The 24791-nt window shown below is 46.6% G+C and overlaps 2 protein-coding genes across 3 annotated transcripts in view; both read right to left on the bottom strand.

Annotated features, from left to right (window-relative positions):
• Positions 1 to 6252: 6252 nt before the first annotated feature.
• SMIM12 (small integral membrane protein 12) lies at positions 6253 to 11464 on the bottom strand. 2 transcript variants are annotated; one of them, XM_072610095.1, is made up of 2 exons: positions 11354 to 11464; positions 6253 to 7377 (listed from the first exon to the last, which is right to left on the bottom strand). In XM_072610095.1, exon 2 carries the CDS (start codon positions 7370 to 7372, stop codon positions 7094 to 7096), a length of 279 nt encoding a protein of 92 aa, XP_072466196.1. In that variant the 5' UTR covers positions 7373 to 7377; positions 11354 to 11464; the 3' UTR covers positions 6253 to 7093. The 2 variants fall into 2 exon arrangements, with proteins under 2 accessions (XP_072466196.1, XP_072466195.1); XM_072610094.1 differs by having other exon boundaries at positions 11238 to 11359.
• Positions 11465 to 13031: 1567 nt separating this feature from the next.
• The window catches only part of DLGAP3 (DLG associated protein 3), a 78601-nt gene continuing 66841 nt past the window's right edge, over positions 13032 to 24791 (bottom strand). Inside the window, exons 9-12 of the mRNA XM_072610093.1 lie at positions 23767 to 24257; positions 19310 to 19401; positions 18828 to 18971; positions 13032 to 14055 (exon numbers count right to left, since the gene is read on the bottom strand). Coding sequence (XP_072466194.1) covers positions 13837 to 14055; positions 18828 to 18971; positions 19310 to 19401; positions 23767 to 24257 — 946 coding nt within the window. The 3' untranslated portion in view covers positions 13032 to 13836. The remainder of the gene's footprint in view (positions 14056 to 18827; positions 18972 to 19309; positions 19402 to 23766; positions 24258 to 24791) is intronic.

The following is a 24791-nucleotide window of genomic DNA, read 5'->3' as shown; positions in this document are numbered from 1 at the left end:
TATCTTCAGAAAAAGAAAAATATTGTGTTAAGCAGACTGAAAATGTAAACTAAAACAAAGCCCCCAGGACAAAGTTAACCTAAAGCTCATTGTTTTCAAGCATGTCAAAGTACTACTTCCATTACATTAAAGATAAATCATATTATCTAGTCATTAAAGTAGGTTCCTGAAGGACTTGGCAACATTTTATAAGTAAAAGTAACCAAATTTCATTTCTCTAAAGCTGTTTGATACTTCAACCTGGTCTTTATTCTGATCAGTCAAAATCAGTGAGGTTTTAATTAGTTGTAATAATGTCTGGTGTTTGTACAGATGGTGCCTTTAATAGTAGGGGCAGTTAGGTGGTGCAGTGAATAGAGCACCAGTGCAGGAGTCAGGAGGACCTGAGTTCAAATCTCACCTCAGACACTTGACACTCACTAGCTGTGTGACCTTGGGCAAGTCACTTAACCCCAATTGCCTCATCCTGGGTCATCTCCAGTCATCCTGATGAATCACTGATGGTCACTGGATTCAGATAGCTCTGGAGGAGAAGTGTCAAGTGCAAGTCATGTCATTATTTCTCCGATGCCATGGTCTTTTTCAGCAACAAAGGACGAACACACACACCTTTAATAGCTTCAAAATTATTACCTCATTTTTCCCAGACTATTCTTCTGACGTTGCCAAGGTAAGCAGCATTACCCCCATTTTACAGAGAAGGAAATTGAGGCTCAGAAAAATTGTGGATTGCCCAAAGTCACCCAGGTGATAGAGATGGGTACTAACTCCAACTTTCTACCTCCTCCAAGCCCCTGCCTCTTTCCAATTGCTCCCATTCTCCCTCTCTCTCTCTCTCATACACACAGACACACACACACACACACAGAGACACACACACACAATTTATTCCTTGAAGTTTATGGAAATCTGTCCTCCCCAGGGTCCTTTCCCAACCTTTTAGGTTGCACCTTCAGATCACATGCCACTGTCTTTACAGGAATATATTCTCCAAGTCCTCCTGGCTGGTTGAAGTTCTTGAGCAAGGAGGAGGTTTTTGTACAACAATATGGTATTCAGTCTTCCAAACATTCTCCAGAAGTCTTCAGCTACAAACACCATACCTGGAAACACTGAGCTCCAGACTCTGACTGTAACCTAGGGCCACCTTCTCCCATTCCTTCCCATTCTGTCCCCTACTCTTCTGTTCACCAGGCTCAGACTGCTACTCCAGAAAAGTTTCTCAACTTTCAACCCCTTTCCGTAAGACTAGTTAAGAATACCACATATTTACATATCATACCCATGTCAATTGTGCTTTTTTTCCCCCCTCTCAAAAAAAAATAAAAAACTATTTGTCATATAGGATGGCTCTCCAGCAGGGAGAGGGGAAGGTACATGAGATACTACGTTTATGTAAGAAAAATCATCTATCAGACTTTAATGGAGAAAATAAGGAAGGAAGGAAGGAAGGAAGGAAGGAAGGAAGGAAGGAAGGAAGGAAGGAAGGAAGGAAGGAAGGAAGGAAGGAAAGGAGGAAAGGAGGGAGGGAGGGAGGGAGGGAGGAAAGAAAGGGGAAGGTACATGAGATACTATGTTTATGTAAGAAACAGAAAATATCAATAAGTTTTTTTAAAAGAATACCACATATTAGTAGCACTTTTCAAAGTGCTTTCATATCCATTACTTCATTTGATACAAAAAAATGTAATCTATTTGAGAGCAAGGACTTTCCATTTTGCTTCCGTATCCCTAGCACACAGCACAATAATCATAAGAACATTAAATCTTATTTGATTCTCACAACAACCCTATGAAATCCCTGCAATTATTATCCCCATTTTAAAGATGAGGAAACTGAGGTTGAGAAGATAAATGAACTATTTGGAGTCACATAGCTACGTATCTGAAGCATCATTTGAACTCAGGACTATGTTTTGCCACTTTTTGTATCCCCAGCACTTAGCACAGTCCCTAGCACGTAATAGGCACTTAATAAATGTTTATTAACGAAGTCCAACACATATGCACAGTGCTACCTAGCTGCTGAATCTCTGGCATCTGACAAATGTTTTGCTGGGCTAGATGGGTTTGAACTGAATTAGAAGAACCTGAGATTACCTTCACAGTAGGAAAAAAAAAAAAACAATCGAACTTTGGTGGAGAAAGGAGGGAGGGAAGGAAGGGAGGAAGGAAGGGAGGGAGGGAGGGAAGGAGCGGGGTAAGAAGGGAGGGAGGGAGGGAAGGAGGGGGGTAAGAAGGGAGGGAGGGAGGGAAGGAGGGGGGTAAGAAGGGAGGGAGGGAGGGAAGGAGGGGGGTAAGAAGGGAGGGAGGGAGGGAGGGGGGTAAGAAAGGAGGGAGGGAGGGAGGGGGGTAAGGAGGGAGGAAGAGAGGGAAGGAAGGAAAAGAAAAAGAGAAAAAGAAGAGAAAGAGAAAGGAGAAAAAGAGAAAAAAAGGAAGGAAGGAAGACCAGGAAGAATCTGATGCTGAAAGGGAGATTATAGGTTCACTGGAGGTCATCATGCAAATATATGTCACTTGAACATGGTAGAGAGGATGCGTATTCAGGTATATATTAAACCAAATGGCTCTTAGATTCTGTGAGTAATTCTGTAAGTTATCCAAGACAAACTCATTTCACAGCAGAAAACGCTATGTCAGAAGCCAAGGATCTCCAGGATTGAAACCCAATCTTCTGACTGTAAGTTTGAGGAAAAGCAAAGGAGAGGCCTATTCTTTCAGGAATCCAGCTGTCGGCACATGGCTGGCCCAGGGAGCCAAGGCAGAACCCAGAATCCAGTTCAGGAGAGGCCACACCAAAAGGCCAGGGGATCCCACCGCCTGCAGGCAGCCTCGGGTCTCCAAGAGCAGGGCTAGGCTGGCCAGTATCCAGTTCACACTCCCTCTTGCTAACGCAGCAGCAGGCACAGGAAAGGGACCAGAGACAGTGGAAAAGCACCAGACACAAAGCCGCTGGGAGTGTGGAGAAGTGATTCCTGCAAACTTCAACAGGATAACCCCATCTGTAGCACTGGCTGAGGGACCAGGGCAGTCAGGGGGAAAGTGGGAGGAGGGAAAAAAATACCAACAAACCAAGGTTCATGTGTTTTCAGTGAATTGTAACCAGATTGGTGAGCAAAGGAACGAGAGTACCCCAAAGGAAATCAACAGGCTAGAGAAAGCACATTCAAATGCTCACACAAACTTGGCACAGTGGTAAACACAATGCATTTAGAGTCAGGGGACCAGAATTCAGATCTCCCTGGGAGACTGGCCAAGGCACTCAAGCCTCTGGGCCTCAATTTCCTCATCTGTAAAATGAAGGGGCTGGGGTAGATGGCCTTCTGGTTTAGATTAATGACCCGCTCTCATCTTGCTTCTCACAGAAATGCATCAGAACTTTTGGGCCAAAGTCAAGGATATGACAGCAGCATGGGATCCTAGTCAGTTCTTGGGGTAGGACACCTTAGTAAACAATGCTATTCGTGTGGGAGATATTTATGACAATTCAGATTTTTAATTTCTCTGGGACTCACGTAACCCTTAAGAGGGGAAAGAACCTAAGACTTGAGCAACAAGGCCCTAAATTTGAATCCTTAACTTTTGTAATCCTACGTTTGCCACTAATTAGATGTATAACTTTAGGCAAGCGCATTTTCCTCACCTGCGAAGTCCAGACTTTCTGTCATCGTTGCACAACCCCTCAGAACTGTTTTGAGGGAGTAGCTTGATAAATGGGTGCTTTAGTTACAAAAAGAAAGAGAGCAGACCAGTACTTTCACTGTATAGCGAAGTCCCTGGTAAGGAAATTCCCTCTCCTAGTACAAATTGACACCTTCACAGAGAAAGGTTAGAGATTTGCCTAGGGGCACACCAACAATATACTTGAGAGGTCCTGGTTCCATGGTCAGCTCTCTCACCACCAAACTGATATGCTTTATATTTATTATCTCACGTGATCCTATAGTACCCTGTACCCAATATAAGCATCACCATTTTATAGATCAGGGAAACTGAGACTCTGATAGGATTAAGTGACTCAGTCAAAATTATACTGTGAGCAGTTGAGCTGGGACAACTGGAAAGCTGTTAAGATGTTAACAGTTTCTAAGAAATAAGATTCCAAAAAGCATCAGAAATAATCTCGGGAGGAGAAAGGGAGATTCTAGTCCCAAAGGTCAGCCTGGCACAGAGTCATCTTTCATTGAGAGCTGCAATTGGCAGTTAATCCAAAGATTAAATCCTAGGTCATCACTCACTGTCTACCATTCATTACCTGGTGTTTTTGCAGGTTCTCCCTCCTTCAACCAGTGCTTCACTAAAGGTGATACTCCAATGAAGTCTCCTGTCCCTGAGCTCATACTCTGGGGAGAGAGGCTGCCCAGAAGTAGACTCCAAGGCAGGGAAATCATCTCAACTTATTCCAAACACATCTACTAAAGACCTGGTAATTAAGGCTTCTTTTAAGAACTTTGTGTCTCAGTTGACAGAGAGCTGACCTCAGAACCCACCTCTGACAGGAATGGCTGTGTGACCTCAAGCAAGTCACTGACTCCTCAGTGCTCTAGGCCAGTGGGATCAAACTCACATACAACAGTGGCCACCATATCATACAGAAGGATTCTTTCAGCCCCGGCAGCCGCATATTAACTTAGAAAACCACATGTTGACATTATCTATGTTTTATTGTATTTTTTTGGTTAAATATTTCCCATTTACATTTTCACTTGGCTTGGCAGGCACTTGGGAGTACAGTGGGCCACATGCAGCCATCACATTAAACACCTATTGTAGGCACAAACTGCAAAGAAGGTAAAAACCTGCCTTGTTCAGGAGTTTCCCATATCAACTAAATCACAGGTCTAGTCCCTAAACCCAGATGAGACAGGGACAGGCCATACATAATGTGGCCCTTAGAGATTTTACTCTACATCTAGCTCTGCTGCCTGATGAAGCATCGTGTGGCTATTATTAAAAGAGCACTGGATTTTGAGTCAGAGGACATGGTTTCAAAGCTCAGCTCAGGTACTATGTTAATCTATGTGAACTTAGTCATGTCTCATCACCTCTGGGTGTCAGTTTTCCTCTAAGGGGCATTCCTGATATACCGGATATACCTCAGGGAAGAATGGTAAATCTCCTGGTGCTCACCACCACCACAAGAGGGCAGCACTGACCCACTACAGAAGCAGCAAGGGGTGGGTGATGGGGAGGACTAGTACAAAATAAATCTTCCTTCTGCCCCCCAAACTAGTTCCCAGCCTCCAGGGCCTAAAAAAGCCACTTCAGCTCCTGGCAGATTCCCTACAGACTCTTCCAACAATAAGACGCTCTATGAGCCCTGAGCCAGAGGATGTAATGAGGTGGAAGGCTCTCCTAGGTCCAAGATGACCCCAGGAACAGGAGCAGTAACTCCCCAAGATGTTGGTACAAGGGCTTCAACAAGTCTGGCCTGAGACTATGTGCAACCCACCCTGCATACATCCTATTTAAACAGCTGTCTGCCCCCTGACAAGGTGAGCTTCCGGAGGGTGGAGGGGGGCCAGGCATGGTTTTCAGATTGCCAGCACTTAAACAGAGCCTGGCATAGGGTGCACGCTTAATAAATGCCTGTCATCTGAATGGCAGCCCACCTTGTGCCCTCCCAGCCTCTGCCTCCCTCCCAGAATATAGCCCCAGCCATTTCAAGCTTTCACCCAAGTGGGAACAGCATCTTCCCTCCCAAAGCCCAAATCTCTAGGCAGATGCTAATGCAGGGATAAAAGGCATCACTTTGATGGCCATGACGAGCATGGTTGCCTTCGCCTTAGATTTCAACCCCACACCTGAGTGTCTTTCCAAATCCTTGCCAGATGTATGAAAAGTGGCATCACTTGTTAAGGGACCCCTCCTCCCAGATGACTCTGGGATGGTGCTGACTGAAGGGCTAACATTATCCAGAACAGTGTTTAGCTTATAAGGACTGATATCAAGTACAGCAACTTTTCAGCGTGAGAAACAATTTCCTCTACTTTCCCCAAACCTCCCTGACCCCTTTTGATCCCTCCAGGACCTTGCAGTGACTAGAACTGATCATAAGCACCAAAGTATAGTGTGGTTAAAGGAGTCTAGGAAAATCTGCCCGAGAGACCTGCTAAGAGATCCCTGGGAAAACAGCTGCTGCTCATTCAGCAAATGACAACAACTCAGGCTGCAGGCCCTTCTCAGTCACTAACAAGTCTTCTACCCTGTGCATACCCCACCACCACACCAGCAGGGAGAATGGAGGCAGCATGGTTCTCAGGCTCCAGTTTAATTGGGTTTGTACTCTACAGGAAAGAGGGTGTTTTCAAGCAAATTCAGTGGATAGATGTTCCCCCTCCTCCCAGAGGGAACAGCCCAGCCTCCCTCTAACAGCCAACAGCTCTCCATCCCATGAGAATCCAATCCCCTTCCAGGGCACAAAGGGAGAGCTTCCAGGAAGAACAAGAACAAGGAAACTGGATGGATGGAAATAAAAGACACAAACTGATTTTAAAATTCTCCCCAATGCATTCTGTGCCCAAGAATGCCAGCAACGTCCCACTGGCCTAAACAACCTCTGGAAGGAGACAAAGGCTGATCTCAAATTCTGGCTGTGCTCTCATGAAGACAAAGTCAACACTCCCCCCAGAGACCGACAGTTGATGTTTCACCAGTCATCAAAAGACAGTCATAGGGCCACCAACAACCTCATGCCGAGGGCCTGGTAACTCCCTTGAAAGCTGCTTCCCCCATCAGCAGAGCTCCAAACTCAGGAAACCTAAGCAGTCGTAGCCACCATGAGATAAAGGGCATCCTCCCTTGCCAGGAACATGAGTGTTCTTTGATAGTGTCTCTCCCCAGGCTGGACAGCAGTGTAATCATCGGGCCGTAGCAGCAAAGTACCCACGGAGACTGATGGAACCAACCTGTCAATCAAGGGGAGGAAGAGTACAGAGGAAGAGTGGAGGCCATTGGGGAGGAGGAGAAGGAGCCAGAACAAGAAGCAAAGTAAACCAGATGTAGTTTCTAGGAAGGACAGGGCAGAGATGGTGGCCATGGACTGCCACTTACACATGCCCTTAGAAGGGACCATGGGGCCCAAGGCCCTCCACTAACTCTTCTCAGGACGGTTTCTGTTCAATACAGCTTTGGGAGCAAATTCAAGCTTGTCCTTCAGGCTCACCACCTGTGTGAGGTCCTTGCCTAACAGCTCCTCCAACTTTCGGTCTTCCCGACGCTCTGAGATGCTCTTCTCCTCCTCCACGGGCTGGGGTGACTTCCCCCTGATGAACCATTCCAGGTGGTAGCCCACAGCCCCCACCACAAAGGCCACAGGGAACGTGACATAGGGGGCGTAGGCACGAAACGCTGTCCAAAAGAAAGGCCACATGGCATCTGCAAGATGGTATGAGACAACATTAGGGACAAACCATCACCTGCTGAAGGTAAAATCATGGCTGTTGAGTACCTGGTGAACCTTAAAGGGCTACATGTCACTTCTGATAACTATTAATGTTAGAGTTCCTAAATCACTGACTGGAACGGCTCACTAAAGGAAGTATTTTAGAAAGAAAACCATACCCTCTAATTTATCTGTCCTCTAACTTCACATTTTCTAGCTGTTCAACAAATATTTATTGGTGACAGATAAATTCCCATTTATCAGAAAAATTCAAATCATCAAAACTTATGGTACCCTTTTACACAGTATATGAGAGGTAAGCAGCTAAGGTTTATTGCAAAAATGCAATTTCCAGGGTTTATCATATTGCCAGAAGAGTAAACCTGACCCCAATTCCTATCTTCATGATCCTATCAATAAGGCCTGAGTGGAGCAGGGCTGGGGACCTTCAACTGCTCTTACACATTTTACCATCCCTCTTTCCCCTTTTCTCCCAAAGGACTTCTCAGTCAATACACCATCTTCACTACTCCCTCCCCTGTGAAGTTCAAAACTATACGGAACAAAGAGTAGTTACTCTCAAATATATCCCCTAGTATGGATGACTACTTTTTATTAACTAAAAGATACAACTGGCCAGGACCCTAACCCATCACTTAACCACTGTGAATAGTTATGATTTTGCTGAATTTTTAAAAAGCAGAACAAAACTGTACTCAGATTCTGTATCTCATTTAAGTAATCATTATCCAACACTTACTAGACACTAAAAGGGCTTGCGGCCCATTGTCTTATTCAGTACTAGAAGAGGAAAAGGAGAGAGGTCTCAGGCTCTCCTAAGAGACAGAACTGAACCTAAGTAACCTAATGGCACAATACTAAAATAAGTCATACCATTAGTCCATCCAGTCCACTGCTTGTTTTCTGATAGGAAGGCCATGAGACGATTTGTTCACCATGATAATTACATCAAAAAATAAAAGCCAGTTTCCAAATAACCTCAAAGTCAATTTTGGAACCACCAATTCATTTACCTAAATCCTTTCTAAACCTCCATTTTTTGGTCTGTCAATTGCTAAGACAAAGATATCTCTAAGTTCACTATCCAATGTTCAGACGAGTACTTCCTTCTGCCCTACCTGCCTAACCCAATGCTCCCTACTTCTACTTTCCAGAACTTGGTGAACAATTCCCGTTTTATCCCATCTGTTCTCTTCATGACTGAATAGCCTTCAATCACACCCCTTTCTCAGCCTTCCTCTCTTAAGAAGGACTTTCCTTTATCCCTTACAGATGCTCCTCTACTAAAATAATCATTTTAGCTGCTTCTTCCATATCTTTTGCAAACTATGTTATAGCTTTATTTAGGTGCAGCAATCAAAACTTGAGCCCAATATTAACACAAGATTCAATCTCTAACACAAGATAATGTTATTCTGTTTAAAAACCCTTTCCTAGGGAGGCACAGGATTTTGTTAGCCTTCCTGACTCCACTGGACTATAGTCACAGAGAAAAAAATCAATGATGACTGGAAGATTCCCTCTCCAGATAATAACAGCAATAGGGTTCGAGGTGCTCTCCTCCCCACCCCACAAAGCTCAGCCACCATTTCTCACAGCCCTGGGAGATTTCCCTGTACTTTATCCCAATCACTTTCTGTAATGGATCTTGCCGTAAGGACAGAACACACTGAGGTCAGATTCAAGGACTCTCAGAAACATCCCAAAGGATTCCTACCTTGGCTTCAAGGTTTTCTCCTTTAACTCTTTTCCACATTTTTCCGATCTCTAACTCTGGGTTAAGACACCAAATCCTTGACCTCAGTCCCTGCCCTGTCTTTGCCTTTCTTTGCATTCCTAGTACTCAGCAGTGCCTGGCACAAAGCAAGTGCCTAATAAATGCCTGCTAACTGGCTCCTTGACCTGAGATCTGCTACACAATATCTGTGCTCTTTCTGCCAGTGTCCCCATCTTAAACATCTTGGAAACAGGAGATTTTTTCATTTTTTTCCCTTGTACTCATAGCACCCAGCACATAGCAGGTGTTTAATTAATACTTGCTGAACTGAGTTGACTTGGTGCTGGATTCTAGCACTCCTCTCCTTTCTTAACTCTTAGCCATAGCATATGTCAGATCACAAGAACGATCACAGCACTGGAGAACAATATTTTGCCATGGGGCACAGATTAACAGGTCTTTTTTCTAGGTGAAGAAGTGTAGATGGTGGGGTTGCCCAGGTACCCCTTAGTCAATATTTCTACAAATGGCCTCGAAGGAGGACAAGTGAAATCTCCAAAAGTGTTAAATACTATCAAAGCATCTGGATCCAACAATGATCCTTTTCACACAAGCAGAAGATCACACCTTCCTCCTGACTTCCTTTCTTCTATGGGAAAGGGAGAAGTATTTATATGGTGCCTACGATGTGCCAGACACTAGGCATCCCTATGCCCCAAATGGTCAGGTTTACCAAGTGTTCTAAAGGAATGTGAAGGCCCACTGGAATAGAAAATGTGGACCCCAGGAGGCTGTCTTCTGTCCTCTCCCACCCCATAACCCTAGCACAGCCCGCTCCTAGCCCCAGGCAAGATCAAAACCCAAGGACACCAATCCAGAGCCAGGAGGGCCTGACCAGCCCAGGGGAAGAAGCATCACCAGCAGAAAGGCTGATCCCAAAAGCCTCTCTTCTCCTCTAAAGTCCAAGACTCTTAGAATCTAAGTTGGATGCAGTGTCACTACTCATCAGGCCCAGGGGTGGGGGACCTGCAACCTGGAGGCCACATGTGACCCTCTAGGTCCTTGAGAGTGGTCTTTTGACGGAATTCAAGTTTTACAGAACAGATTCTCAAGGACGGCTCTTTGATTGACTGCAAACTTCCCCTTAAAGGGGTTTGTTCTGTAAAACGTGAATTCAGTCAAGGCCGCCCTCGAGGCCCTAGAGGGCCACATGTGGCCTCGAGGCCGCAGGGTTCCCATCCCTGATCTAGTCCAATCCTAGCCTAAGCACAAATCTCTTCTACAAAGTTCTCAACAAGGGGTGGTCCAATTTCCAGTTGATTACTTCCGGCAATGGGGAGCTCACCACCGCACGAGGCATCCCATCCACTTGGACGGAGCTCTCTCCCCTCAAGAGAGTTAAGGACGATCCCCCCGGAGTCTGGCTTAAATGGGCCCCTTTGCCAATTGCTCCCCCACCCCCCGCCCAGCCCCCCCACAGCTCCTGACTCCAGTCTAGTCAATAAGCATTTATTAAGCGCCTACAGTATAGCTCCGGGGGGTTGTGCGGAGGAGATGATCTGGCCTCACCAGAGAGCCACAAGGGCAGCCCCTGTCTCCGGCCCTCAGCCTCCTCTTCTCCAGGACCAACAACCCACTACCTCCGAGGGCCCTTAGAGGGCGTGGCCTCTGGGGTCACCAGCGGGGCGGGGCCTGGAACTCTACGGGTCACGGGGCTGGCCCCAGCAAGTCCCGGATAAACTGAGGCGAGAGGCTGGAGGGCCGTCCGGCTTTGCCCCGCCCCCCGGTGGTTGCCATGTAACCGGGGCAGGCCGAGCAAAGGCGACAGAGTTGGGGGAGGGGAGGAGCAGCGCGGCAGCCCGGGATCCCTCATTTCACACCACACATGCACGCATACACATACACATGCACACACACACACATACATACACATACACACACTCCCGAAACTTCCCGTGGTCGTCATGGTAACAAGCCAGGCAAAGGGGCAAAGGTCATGAAGCGGGATGAGGGGAGGAGAGGCAGTGAGGCCGCCACTGGAGCTGGGGCTCCCTCATTCCCCGGCACTTACACGCACACACACACTCCCTGCGCCCCGGGAAGCCCCGCGCTCACCTGTGACTCTAGGCCCCACTCCGGCCCCGCTCCGCACCCCCTCCACCCGCCAGCAGGCCTTGCGCAGGTTTCCCCACCCCCACCCCGCTCCCAGCGGCCCGCGGGGCCGGACCCACCCGCAGATAACCGATTGGTCGGGTTCCGGGAAGCTGCTGGGAGAGAGAGAGGGGCGCCTGCGCCTGCGCCTGCGTCGGCCCCGCCCGCTCCGCTCCGAGGCAGGGCGACAGCGCCACCTAACGGCGTGGCGTGGGGGGAGCTTCGCAGCCCCGGGGATTTATGAATGGATGGGCACGTGATACAGCCCTCCAGGCAACTGGGTAGCTGGAGCCTGAGAGCCCTGGGCTGAGCGGGATTCCCCCGGGGGAGGAGGATGCCGGGCGCCTCCTTCCTAAGTGCTTAATAAGCGTTTGCTGCTGGCCTGCCTACTAGCTGGGCTTAGAGTCCCCTCCGACCTCCTCACGTCGTGAATCAGGGTTCCCTGGGGCTGCTGGGACGGTTGCCCACGGTCATCAGCGCCAGCCCCCGGCTGCCAGTCCGCGGCTGCCAGTCCGCAGCTGAGGGAGGCCTGGTGTCTCTGAGATCCCCTGCCCCGTAAGAAAAGCTCCAAGCCCAGACCCAGCTGCCGTAGATTCGACCACCGCAGACCTTAACTGGCCAGGTGGGGAGCCCGGAATGCGAAGAAGGGGGCATCTGTCACCCGACTAGAGCCCCAGGCACAAAGGGCAGGGCTCTGGCAGCCTGTGCCCCCACCCACCCCCGACAGTCAGCCGCCCCGGCTGCTCAGAACGCCCCCACATACCCCATATACACGGGGTCTCCCTGCTCTCTCCCCTTATTTAGCTAAGTACACAGAACCCAACAGATCGCGAGTTTCCCAAGGGCAGAACCCTCAAGGGCAAGGACCTCAATCTTTTCCATCCCCCAAAGGTTTCTGTGCTCTGCCGAGGCTTGGGAGAGGGTTTAAGAGGAATATGAGAAATATCTTTGTTCTCTTTAAACTCCTCCTAGGACTGAAAGCAAGACTCTTAGAGGATAAGAGACTTTCCCAAGGTCACACAAGAAGGGAATGTTAGCCAAGACTCACACCCAGGTCTCTGGACTCCTGGGTGGGAGCTCTCTCCACCACACAAGGTGCCCCTGCCTTTGCCTGAGCAAGCACAGGCAGATAAAAGGTTTCACTCTTCCTGATGGAGGGAATTGAGCGGTGGGTAGTGACGGCAAGTTGGCAAGGCCAGAGTCTCAAGCAGAGAGAGAGAAGTGGATTGTCAGCCTGACTGAGGATGTGAACCCCTTCCTAGGAGTTCTGGGCTCACGGAAATAGCAGAAAGCAGCCTCTTTGTGGAAGTGTGGAAACTTAAGGCCTTGGAGGGGCAGGGGTGATTTTTTTTTTTTTTTTTGGCAAATGGACTTCTTGGCTAGGGATTTCAGGGACCATCCTGGGGCTTAAAATGAAGGAACAGTGATAGCCCTGTCTAAAGATCACTAAACTGGAAGAGGAAGGGGCGAAGGGACATAGGTGGGTTCCCATCAGGAGAAATATCTGGTACTGAAGCCCTTGCTACATCTCCTATAAACGCGCGCGCGCGCGCACACACACACACACACACACACACACACACACACACACACACACACACACACACACACACACACACACACAAACATACACATCCCCAGAGGAGATGCCGTCTTCCCAGATGTCCCAGGGCTCTGGGAGGTGGGTGTAGGTTCCTCACTGAGGGAGGGAGAGAGGGCAAGGGGTCCCTGCTGAAAGAGAGAGCATAAGAGCATGGCTCCTGTGCTGGGCGATGCTTCCACCGCCGCTTTATTCCTCCTGGTATAGTCAAGGTGGGTCCAGGGAATGGGAGTTGGGGGGAGAGGAAGCCTCCCACCTCTCCCAGCACCCTCCCCTCCCTGCAGCAGGTGGAGAATGGGACATGGCATCTCCTGGGTTGGTCCAGCCACTGTGGTCCCCAGCAGGCCTGGCAAGGGAGGGTGGGGATCACTATCCCCAGCCCGTTAGGGTGGATGGCTGGGTTTGAGGATTCCCCTCTGCTGGGGGGAGGTTCAGAAATCTTCATAAAAAGGGGGTGTTAAAAGCCACAAAGCTCGGTCCCCACGAAGCCCAGCCCCGCGGGGAGGGAGGGGGACATGGAGCTTGAAGGGCGGGGGGCCTGGCCCGGCCCGGCCCAGCAGGGAAGGGGACAGGATGGCAGAGATAGTGCCTGAGGCAGCCAGTGGAGGAGAAAGCAGAGAAGGGGACCCTGGCCCAGAGGGGAAAGGAAGCAAGGGGATAGTTCTAGGTGAGGAGGTGTGTGTTTGGGGGAGAGGACTCCCCTCCTCCTCCAAAGGAGTCTTAGCTTGGGACCCAGAACGTAAAAAAACCAAACCCAGAAACTGTGATAGGGCCAGACCAGGCCAGGGTCTGGGAAGGCAAGGGGCCATGGGGCTTCCTGGGGTGACACAGAGGGCTGGGCCCACCTCTGCCCTGGGGGGGCCCCGATATCACAGTGACCTCTACGCTGTGTATGTACAGTACAGATAGAAAACGAGGGCCGCAGGTGGCAGGCGGGCAGGGCCTTGGGCAGGGTCTGGCAGGTCACAGTCTGGTCTGGGCCTCCGGGATATAGATCTCTATGCTGTCCGCACTTTCTGTGGCTGAGCTGTGGCGGAAAGAGGCTGCCCGCTTGGCTGCTAGGAGCCTCTTCCGAGCTTCCTGCCGCTGCCGGTCCACAGAGTCCAGGGAGCGATCCTTCACTGGGACCCCCCGCCCCCGAGAGGGCTTCTTTGGTATCGGGGGAGGGACCTTCTTCTCCTCCTGTGAAGGGAAAGGGAGCAACATGACTTAAGAGGCAGGAACTGGGTTTGGGGGGGAGGTTCCTGAGGGATACCAATGAAGGAAACTTAAGAGTTAGGGATATAGAAAGAGCAGGGAGACTTGAAAGACAGGGATGGTGGAGATCTGAGAAACAGGGATGGCAGAGATTAAGAGGATAAAGAGAGAGGAAGAAGGAGAGCAAGACCCAAGGGAAAAGAATGGAAAGAAAGCAAGAAGACCCAAGGGACCAAGATGAAGAAAGAGCTTAAAGACCCAAGGGAAAACAGAAAGTGAGTAGGAAAACATGAGAGCAAGGATGGAAGGGGAGAGAGAGCAGAAAGCAGAGATAAAGATTAGGGAGACCTAAGATATAAGGATAGTGCAGAACTAAGATGGCATAAACTAGAAGCAGGGATGGGGAAAGAGCATACACATGTAGAGCAGTGAAGAGAGAGAGAGAGAAAGATCAAGAGACAGAGAAAGGGATGGAGAGAGACAGAGAGAAAGAAACAGCAAGAGAGAAAGGAAGGGAAAAGCTGAGAGGAAAAATTGGAAGACCTGAGGGGAAGGAATGGGTGTAGAGAGCAGGAAAGCTTAATGGGAAGGGATGAGAAGCCTGCAAGACTGGAAAGCAGAAACTGGAAAGGTAGGGATAGGACATATCTGAGAAGAGGACAGCAAAAATTCAGGCAACAAGGGTGCATAAAAAAGACTATATAGATGAATGTTAAATTTATACATGTGTGTGTATGTGTATGTAAATAACTGGGGGAAAATAAAATATTGAAGATAAAAGCAAAGAGAGAGACCCTATAAACACCTGGATGGCAGATAAAATGAGAGTAGGGAGACCTAAGAGTCAAGGATGGGAGAACAGGAACAGCTGAGGAACACAGATCAGAGGGAGAGACCCGAGATATAAGGAAATGGTGCGTTTGTGTGATGGGAGCAAACAAGAAGGGTAGAAATGGTAGAATTCAAGGGGTATGGATACTACAGAGACAAAGAAAGAAAGGTAGCAAAAAAGACAAAACTCAGCACAGAAAAATATAACAGATGGATAAAAATAAGGGCTATAATGACAGAAACATTACCAAGATCCTCTCAAAACCATTAACAATCCCAAGAATGAGGCAAGCCTTGGATGGGGGTGGGGAATCACCTACCCCTTCACTACCAAAGAAATCTCTTCCTCTCTCATGTCGAGTGTGACCCAGGGTGAAGACTTGGCCCTAGAGAAATGACCTTGAGACACCCCAAAGTGAGTGACTGTCAGTGGGAATGATTGATCCTAAGACATGAAGAGGCCCCCTAAAACCTCCCAGACAAGACAGTCATTGTTACATAGCTCTGATTTGTAAGAAGTGGGAACCTGCTTTTGCATAACTTCTACTAACTTCCCTTTGGAGCTGTGTAAATAAATCTTATCCCTTCATCCCTCCTTCTCTACTCCCACCCCAGTGCCTTTCCTCTATGATTACCATGTATAAACATATGTGTGTGTTTATATGTTTTATGCACACACACACATATATGCAAATAGCTGAACCAGGTATTCAAATGCAGGCCTTCTTGGCTTCAAATCTAATAGTCTTCAAATAACACCATGGATAGATGCCAAGCTGATCAAAATCAGGATGACAGGCTCAGGATGGGTGGAAGAAATCACTTTAGGCTGAAATCTTGGGTCAAACTCTAATAAGGGGACATTTGTGCCTTCACTTCAATAGTTTAAAGACCCAGCATTTCTTCACCTACAAACACAGATCTTTAACATTCTATATCTTGATAGACAGTTTTGTGGGTTAGTCCTTCCTGGACCTATACCCTAAACCTTTTTGTCTTGGTAGGACCTACCAGAACCTTGAAGACCATAGGATCACCTTATCCACCAAAATAGGGCATAGGAGGGCTTAGAATTTAACAGGGACACACGTAAACTCCTGCACTTAGCTTTGAAAAAACATCTATGCCAGCAGAGAGTGGAGCTGATGTGACTGGAAAACAGTTTATGTGAAAAAGATTTCAAGCTCTTGCTGGATCTCAAGCTAAATATGACTCTACTGAGTGAGGTAGGAGTCAAAGGAGCTCCACTGCCAAGAATAATGTCCAAGAGGAAGGAAATGTTTAACTTAAAGATAAAATGACAGGAGGAGGGATTTGGGGGAGGAGTTACAAGAAAAGCAGAGGCCATGTCTTTATTATCTTGTCCTATACCTCTGGGTTATTTCAGGGTCAGGACCTGCAGGACAGAAAACTCAACCACCTTTTATATGATAGTCAGCCTCTAGGTGTGTGAGAAAAGAGGCAGGAGCCTTCCAGATAGTATCTGGAACTATGGCTAAAAACACCCAGAGATGAACCAGTATGCTGAGGGGACATAGAAAGGGAGCCTGCCTATAGGAGAGAAACTAATCAGAAGGAAGCAAAATAAAAAAAGGCCTTGGACTAAACTGGGTCCAGATGGGATACATTAGGGTCAAGAACAATGAGTGGATCCAAAGGCATAGGTTACTGCATTCTAAGCAAAGAGCACTGGTCTTCGAGCCAAAAGAATTGGTTTTAGGTCCTGGATCCAACATTTACTTAGCAGTGTGACAGTGGACAAGTCACCTCTCTGAATTTTGCTTCCTTCATCTATAAAATGGGGGTGGGGTGGTATAATGCCAGGATGACACACCTCAAAGGGTGATGTTGATTAGAAATTTTCTGTAATTACCATCACCTGCATGAGCCCAGCTGAACATGCCCTTTCAAACTGGGTACCACAACCTTTCCGTTGCGTTCCATGAACAACAGCTCCTACTGCAGAGGGCCAGAGTTATCTTTTCTATCTCCTCAAAAACTAGCACAGTACTTGGTATATAGCTAGTAAAATGGTTATTGAATGAATGAATTATGTGACCATTGTCCTCAAATATCTGCAAGCTGTCATAGAAAATGATTAGGTTTGTTCTACTTGGCTCCAGAGTTGAGAAATTATCCCTTGTTCAAATTCCATCTTTGCCACTTACTAAACATGTAATACTGGGTAAGTGACTTATTCTCTCCAGGTCTCAATTTCCCTGTCTGTAAAATGAAGGAGGATTGTGACTAGATCTTTAAGGTCCCTTCCAGCTCTAAATCTATGCATGTCAGTTACAGATGGATTTGAACTCAAGAAGGAATTTCCTTACCATGAAAGTTATAATAATTGTTGTTATTGTTTAGTCTTTTTCAATCATGTCCAACTCTTCATAACCCCATTTGAAGTTTATTTGCCAAAGATATTGCAGTGGTTTGCCATTTCCTTCTCCAGCTCATTTTACAGATGAGGAAACTAAGAAAAACAGGGTTAAGTGACTTGCCCAGAGTCATACAATTAGTAAGTGTCTGCAGCCAGATTTGAACTCACAAAACTGAGTCTTCTGTCTCCAAACCTGACACTCCAGGCAGCACCACATAGCTGCCCATATAATAATATCTAGCATCTCTATAATACTTTAAGATTTACAAAAAGTGTGATCTTAATCGGTCCTCAAAACAACACTACAAAGTAGATGTTATTATCATCATCACCATTTTACAGGTGAATAAACTGATCTTGAGAGAGGTTATATGACTTGTCCAGAGACATGCAGTTAGTAAGTATCTGGGGCAGGACAGATATATCTATCTGTCTACTCTATCTACTGTGCCCCTTAGCTGCCCTTTGTTGTTATTCAACAAAGAAATAGGCTGGCTCAAGGAAAGATCTTTGAAATTAGGGACCTCTGTATTTAAGTCTTTGCATCCCTAGCACCTTGTATAGTGCTTGACACACTTAAATGGACTTAAATGCGTGATGATAAAATGATCACCAGAAGTATTAGGACACAAAAATGGCATCTAGGAGCTGTCAGTGGTCCTGAACAGCACTACTGTTGTGAATAGCTCCCAAAAGGCAGATATTGGGCTAATGTATAATAGCCACAGCACTGTGTGCCCCAAGGAATACATGTTGAGCTTGTAAACAAATTGCCTTTGCCGGTCACCTTTCTGATTATCTTGACTAGCTGCTCCTGAGCTTAACGGAGAAATTTCATCAGAAAAGACTTTCAAAAAAGCTCTAATGACAAAACCACCTTCTTGGAGTGTCCTGTCCTTGTAAAGCACAGAAGCCAGTTTTCACTGAGTACATTTTGCTCCCAGGCAGAGTTCCGGGCACCGGTTTAGGGGAGGCATGATTTTGTCTCTTTTATCTCTGGGAAGAGATAAAAGATACTTCTGCAGAGATTTATTCATCTCTGTGTATAAATGTAGAGCTGGAAAGATTCAGAGGCTAGCCTTTAGATGGTCAGGATGCCAGGACTCAGACACTAGTGGTAAGAACTGATCTCAGGCCTCATGATTCTGAGGCCCTAGCTCTTAATTACTATGGGAAGCAATCGGGGAGAAAGGAAACTAGCTGAAGTTACTAGATGACTCCTATAAGGGAGCTTGTATAGAGGATTTCTGCCCTGTTAGGAAAGCTGCACCAGTCTCTTTCCCACCATCTTCCCAGATTCTATATAGCTCTGGAAAGCTTCTTTATAAAAGCTCCCTACCATGTGTATGTGTATGTATGTGACAGGAGAAGTGATGCTTTCTTCAGTCCCACAGGAGATGAGAGAAAAAAAGTCTCCCAAAGAAGTCCCTCATAGTAGAAGCTCAGCAGGGGAGTCAGTAGCCTTTCCAGGGCATCTGAGACAGAAGAACCAGGGCCTAGTGCCCCAGGATACCCCAGGAAGCTTAGTTTATCTGAGATCACCCACCTCAGGCTCCAGGGGTTTCCAGTTGTTGGCCTTAAGCTGCTGCAGCTCCAAAAATTTGAGGCTCACATCCTCAATGGCAAGTTGCAGGAGGTCCCAGAAGCCAGCCAGGTCCTGGGAGGTGGGCACAGGAAATGAGGCTGGGTCCTGCAAAGGTAAGAGAAGAGAGGGATGTCCCAGACCCAGGCATAGGGCAAGGTTGGAGAAGCTTTCCTCAACCCCCATCCATTAGAAAAGCCCAAAAAATGCAAGTGGAACCCGACCACTCATTCTGCAAGCTGAGCCAGCCAACCTGAGGGTGGTCAGAGGGGAATCTACTCTAATTCCAACAAGAATTATACTTCTACAGGCTCTTCTGTCACATGGGCCCCCTCCCCAAACCCCAGCTCCACAGTTAGAGCTCACACATTTCCTTTGGCAAGACACAAGCCTCCTCTTATTAGAGACACCAGGTTCTGACCCTAGAGGAGAAGAAGGGTACTCACCATGCTTTGCTGGCACAGCCGGAAAAACTGCTGCACCTTCTGTGACATAAGAAGCTGGGCACTGCCTACTGCACTCCGGATCTTCTCCAGGACTGAGAACGACAAAAACATCATCAATTTTTCTTGAAAAAGGTACCTCTAGTCTCAGTCTCAGGCATCCTCTCCCACCTACGATCTTCACCATCTTTAGATCGAGCTTAATTAACTAATATCTGCTGTTTGTCTCTATTGCCTTGGTAGACATGGTTCACCACAAACCCTTGATTCCCCACACACACCCATTTTTTTCAGTTAAAAGACTTTGTCTAGTTCATTAAGAAAATCAAAGCCATTGAGATGAGCTCCACTGTCTACCCTGATCCTCATTTTTACCTCTCTGCCTCTGCCTGTCTTCTCCTTTCTCCCTTCTAGTCTAAGAAGATGAGATGATTTTCCTCTTTGCTAAGGCTAACCCTCTGCCTGCAGTTATAGTCCCATCCCCTGCTGCTTTCTATAAGATCTTAATCCATTCATCATCTCCTGTCTCCTGCACCCCCAATCTCTCCCTCTTTATTGGCTCCTCTTGTTCTACAAGCATTCACATGTTCTGCTTGTCTTGAAGAAGGGGAAAAAAAGATCACTTTTCTCAGCTGCTACTATACAGTTCTTTTTCCATTTATAATCACACTTTTAAAAGTAGAATTCTAATACCCCCATACCTCAATTTCTGCTTCCACCTCTTTCCCACCAATCCTTCTTAACTACCTCAATCTGGCTTCCATACCCACCACTTTCTCTCCAAAGTCACTAATGACCTCCTAACCACCAAAAGCAATTATCTTTCTTAGTTCTCATCCTCTCTGACCTCTCTGCTACATCTGACACTAATAAACACTCCCTCCTAAATGTACTTTCTTCCCTTGGCTTTGGTGACACTGCTGTTTCCTATTCCTCCTTCTCTCTCTTTAACGATGATTTTTCTGTTACTTTCACTAGATTCTCTTTTCCCTCTTGGTCTCCCTGGCTTCTTTTAAGACTCAGTTTAAGTCCCACTTTCTGCAGGAAGACTTTACCAGTTCCCCACACAGTAGCGCTTGCCCTCTCAGATTACCCTACATCTACTCTGTATATATGTTATTTCTAACCTACTTACTTATATGTTGCTTTCCCCATTGGAATGTAAGCTCCTTGAGGACAGGGATAATGTTTGCCTTTCCTTGTATTCTTGGTACTTAGCACTGTGTCTGAAACACAGTAAGTGCTTAACAATGCTTTGTGAGTGAATGACTCCTCTTATCCCTTAAATGGCATCATTCCTCACAGTTCAGTCCTCAATCACAATCTGCTCATCTTTCAGAGAGAAAGTAGAACCCCCTCAGAGAGAAGGAACACTTTCTGTACCTGTATCCACAGTGACAGAAGAGATTTTGGAGAAAAATCCTGGATTGAAGTCAGGAGACACAGGATTCTAGGACCAGCCCTGCCACTAACTTAATGTGTGATTACATATTAATCTGGGCCTCAGCTTTCTCTTCAGTAAAATGAGGAGGTGGGAGTGGATGGACTCTAAGGACACTCCCAGTACTAATATGGTATGGTTTTTAAAAAATAGCATTTCATGTCTGAAAATTTCATCTCCCAGATTGTAAGAGCCTTGAAGGCAGAGACCAAATGATCTTCCTTTGTGTCCACAAGAGAACTTGCCAAAGACTAAGCAGAGGGAATTATATAAGCATTGATCCTCTGCTTTATGCTTAGCTTGACTCTGTGAGGGTGGTTGCATTATTTCATGTGCCCATGATGCCTAGAATAGGGAAAAAAGGTCTTAAGAACAGGAGCCTGTAAAGAAAGGAGCTTCTTTGGGGATCAAGTAGGTGTTGGGCTGATTTAGCCTTTCTCAGTGATGGAAAACACTAATAAGATTATGAACAAGGTTTCCTTTCTTTCCTCCTTTTTTTCCAAGAGAAAGATAGTAATCAGATAGCCAGTGATTCTATTGGAACATTTGGAAGCGACACTCAAAGGTTGCCATTCTTGATTGGCTAAGAATAATGCTGGGATTATGAAGCTGATAAATGCGTTTGGTCCAAAATAACTGGTTAAAGTCTAGCATTCAATAAGCCACAAAATCCAAACTACTGGAAAAAGGACTTGGTATTCATAAGAATATAGGTGTGGGGCTATAAAGGACATCAGAGGTCTAGTCCTACTCATTTTACAGAGGAAGGAATTGAAGCCCAGAGAGATTAAGTGACTTGCCAAAGGTCACACAGGTAACAAAGCATCCCAGGTGGGATTTGAATCTAGATCCTCTGACTCCAGAACCAATGTTCGTTAAGAATTGATGGTAGAACTAGAAAATTGTTTAGCATAAATTACATTTAGACAAGAATTTTTAACCATATACTATAATGATCTCCAGATAGATATTGACCCAAATATACAAAGCAACATCATAAAAAAAAATTAGAGGAGAATAGGAGGAGGCAATTTTTAGATCTAGAAAAAGTTGGAGATTATCATAAAAGATAAAATAGACAACTTTGCATAAAATTTTAAAGATTACATATAAGCAGAATCAATGCAGCTAGGATAAGAAGAGAAGCTGTCATCAAATAAAAAGCTTTGCATGAAATAGCTCTGATAATCTGATATTCAAGATACCTAGGTAATTTACATAAATATATGGCTAAACTGACTGGCTTACTCACCAATCAATCAATAAATATCTATTAAGCACCTAATATGTGCAACACTAAGTGCTAAGCTCTAGTCATGCCAAACCACTAGGAATATCCTATGGAAAGAAAGTATTTTCATTTGAGTGCATATTGAAGGAAATACAAAGTCCTGAGCTCCAAGTCTTGGAAAATAGAGCAGGACAATTTGGCAGAAGGAGTATAACTAAATAAAGTGGGAGCTACTGAGTCATAGGTAGTCTTTTATATGTATTTCTGATTACCTTACCTTTCTGAATTTATGTTCTCTTTTCTTTTTTTTTTTAAATAAGCCCTTAACAAAGGCGCATTTGTTCTGGACTATGTGATAGCCAGGAGGAAAGAGGAGAGGTAGAGGAGAACCCTTGATCCAGAACACCAAGAGGGAAGATGGCAGTGAAAGAGAAGAGGGAAATATCATCAGAGGCTAGGCATAGCAAGAACTCAGGAATCAACAAGGTCAGGGGCTTGGTGCCTCTGTTGCCACAGGAAGTAAACCAGAATAGTTGTCGTGAGGGTGGGAGGGCAGCAGTCATGGGCCAGACTGCATCACCCTCTCTTTTATGCTAGTATTACCAGTGAAACAAATAAAGTAGGAAAAAGCAAAACTTCTGAGTTGATGTTATCAGTTGGACTATTTCAGAGGTAATTATTTTCACAATAAGGGAAAAGGAAAAGAGCCAGGTAATAACCCTGTGGCAGAACAAGGTGGCTCCAGGGCTTCCCTTAAGTCTCTTGTCCTTTGTATGATATATGTACCTAAGGAAGCCATGTGTGTCAGACTGTGATGTGAATTGCCTGGGATTTTTGGGGGCCCAGAGAGCATGAAAAGGTGTAGCAATGATGACTATATAATAAATACGATGAGAGTCACATATGGGTTGCCATTTCTAAGCCCGTCCTCCATTCTCTTGAGTGGAATTACCTCTGAGACAGTGGGACTGGAACAGCCAGAAATCGTAGGATCCTGCTACCCTTAGAAAGCTTAGTTTACCAAATGGTAAACTTCTTAAGGGCAAAGGATGTGATTTGCTTCCTCATTATCATCCCCCATGCCAAGCACTGCTCCTATGCTTAATAAATGTTTGTGGAATGCAGTGGAATTTGTTGAATTAAAAGCATTGTAACATAAAGGAATTTAGGAGCAGAAGGTACAGTCCCTCTGGGTCAGGTCACAGGTGTGATTTTTCTCAAAGTTGAAGCCTCAGCTGGAAAATTCTTTACACCCCACCTCAGACCAAGGGTTCCCAAAAGGAGTGGCTATTTAAAATAGCCAAAGGAATACAAAATGATGTTACTAAGAGCCAAATATAGGAAGAAGGAAAACTCTCTTGTCAGAGATGGAGTGATCTCTCCCCAAACTCAGTTAATGGAACTGTGGCTAATCCATGGAGTCATATGTCCTCATTCAAAGGTTAACTGAAAGCTGGTTCTAATATCATTAAAATAATAATAGTTAGCATTCATATAATGCTGTACAAATATTACCTCTTGATCCTTACAACAACCCTAGGAGGTAGGTGCTATTATTATTGTTATTTTACACATGATGAAACTGAGGCAGAAAGGGGTTAAGTGGCTTGTTCAGGGTCACAGTTATTAAGTGTCTGAGGTTGAATTTGAACTCAGGTCTTCCTGACTCCAAGTCCATCACTCTATCTGCAGAGCTCCCTCGATGCTTAGCAAGATGCACATGAGACCCCCAACCCCCACCCCCTAGCAGAAAGCCTATTTACTGAGATATCCCCTCAGCCCACTTACTCTCCTCAGGCAGGTCATAGTCTTCTGCCTCCCGCTCCATCTGCTGGCACCAGTGCTCCATCTTTTCCACCTCTGCCTGCAACATCTTGATGAACCACTCACCATCCCTGGGGCAGGGGGAGGCACGGCCAGAGTCAGGGAGGCTGCGGGAGCCACGCTCCATCCACGAGTCTCGGCGGCCATGAGTCGGGGCCGGAGTTGGGGCAGGGGCTGGGCCAGAGCCAGGAGGCCCATCTGGGGCAGGTGGCTCATAGGACAATGGGTAGCCCTCACGGTAAGCCCACTGGCCCTGCGTGTGGACGGTGCGGAAGACAGAGTAGGCAGGACCTCGAGGCCCTGGCTGGGGTTCAGAAGCATGCCGCTGGAAGGAGCGGCCGAACTGCAGAGCCTTGTCCTCTGTGGCGACAGTTGCCAAGCCAGCCAGGCCTTCCAGCTCTAGGTCCGCCTGTACTCCAGCAGTCACGCTGTTGGAACGCTTGAACCGGGCTCGCCTGGCCAAGGAGATGCATGTCAGTCGCCTCTCAGCTCCCTATCAGCAGAGCTCTCCTCCCCCAAAGACCCTGCAAATTTGCCACTCTCTCCCCAGCCTCCTAGACTAAGCTCCCCAGGCTCTGCCTCTTTCTTCCCTCCCACAGCTGCCTCTCAGTCTTATCTCATCCTATGGCCCTTTGGGCCCTGCCAGGTCCTTTCCTCTTTATCCCCTTATGTTTACCTAGGCATGCCCTCTTCCCATATCGCCCCAAAGCCCTCCCCCCTTATCTCCTCTCCTTTCTCATCCTCCCCCTCCCAGGGTCTTTCAGGTCCTGCCATCTCCCTCTTCAGGCCTTGCCCTTTGCCCTTCTCTAGCCTCAAGTCACTCCCATAGATCCTGGAGACATTTCTCCCTCTTTCCAGGACTCCCTCCAGTCAAAAGAAACAAGAAGATTGGAAGGAAATGTGGACCTCCCATGGAGAGAAAGCCAGGTAGGCTCTGCCTGAAAAAGGTCTCACTAGTCTTATTATTTTAAAAATAAGGATACTGAAGC

This window comes from Notamacropus eugenii, chromosome 5, assembly GCF_028372415.1.
Source record: "Notamacropus eugenii isolate mMacEug1 chromosome 5, mMacEug1.pri_v2, whole genome shotgun sequence".
Lineage (NCBI taxonomy): Eukaryota > Metazoa > Chordata > Mammalia > Diprotodontia > Macropodidae > Notamacropus > Notamacropus eugenii.
This window is presented reverse-complemented; position numbering and strand designations above follow the sequence as displayed.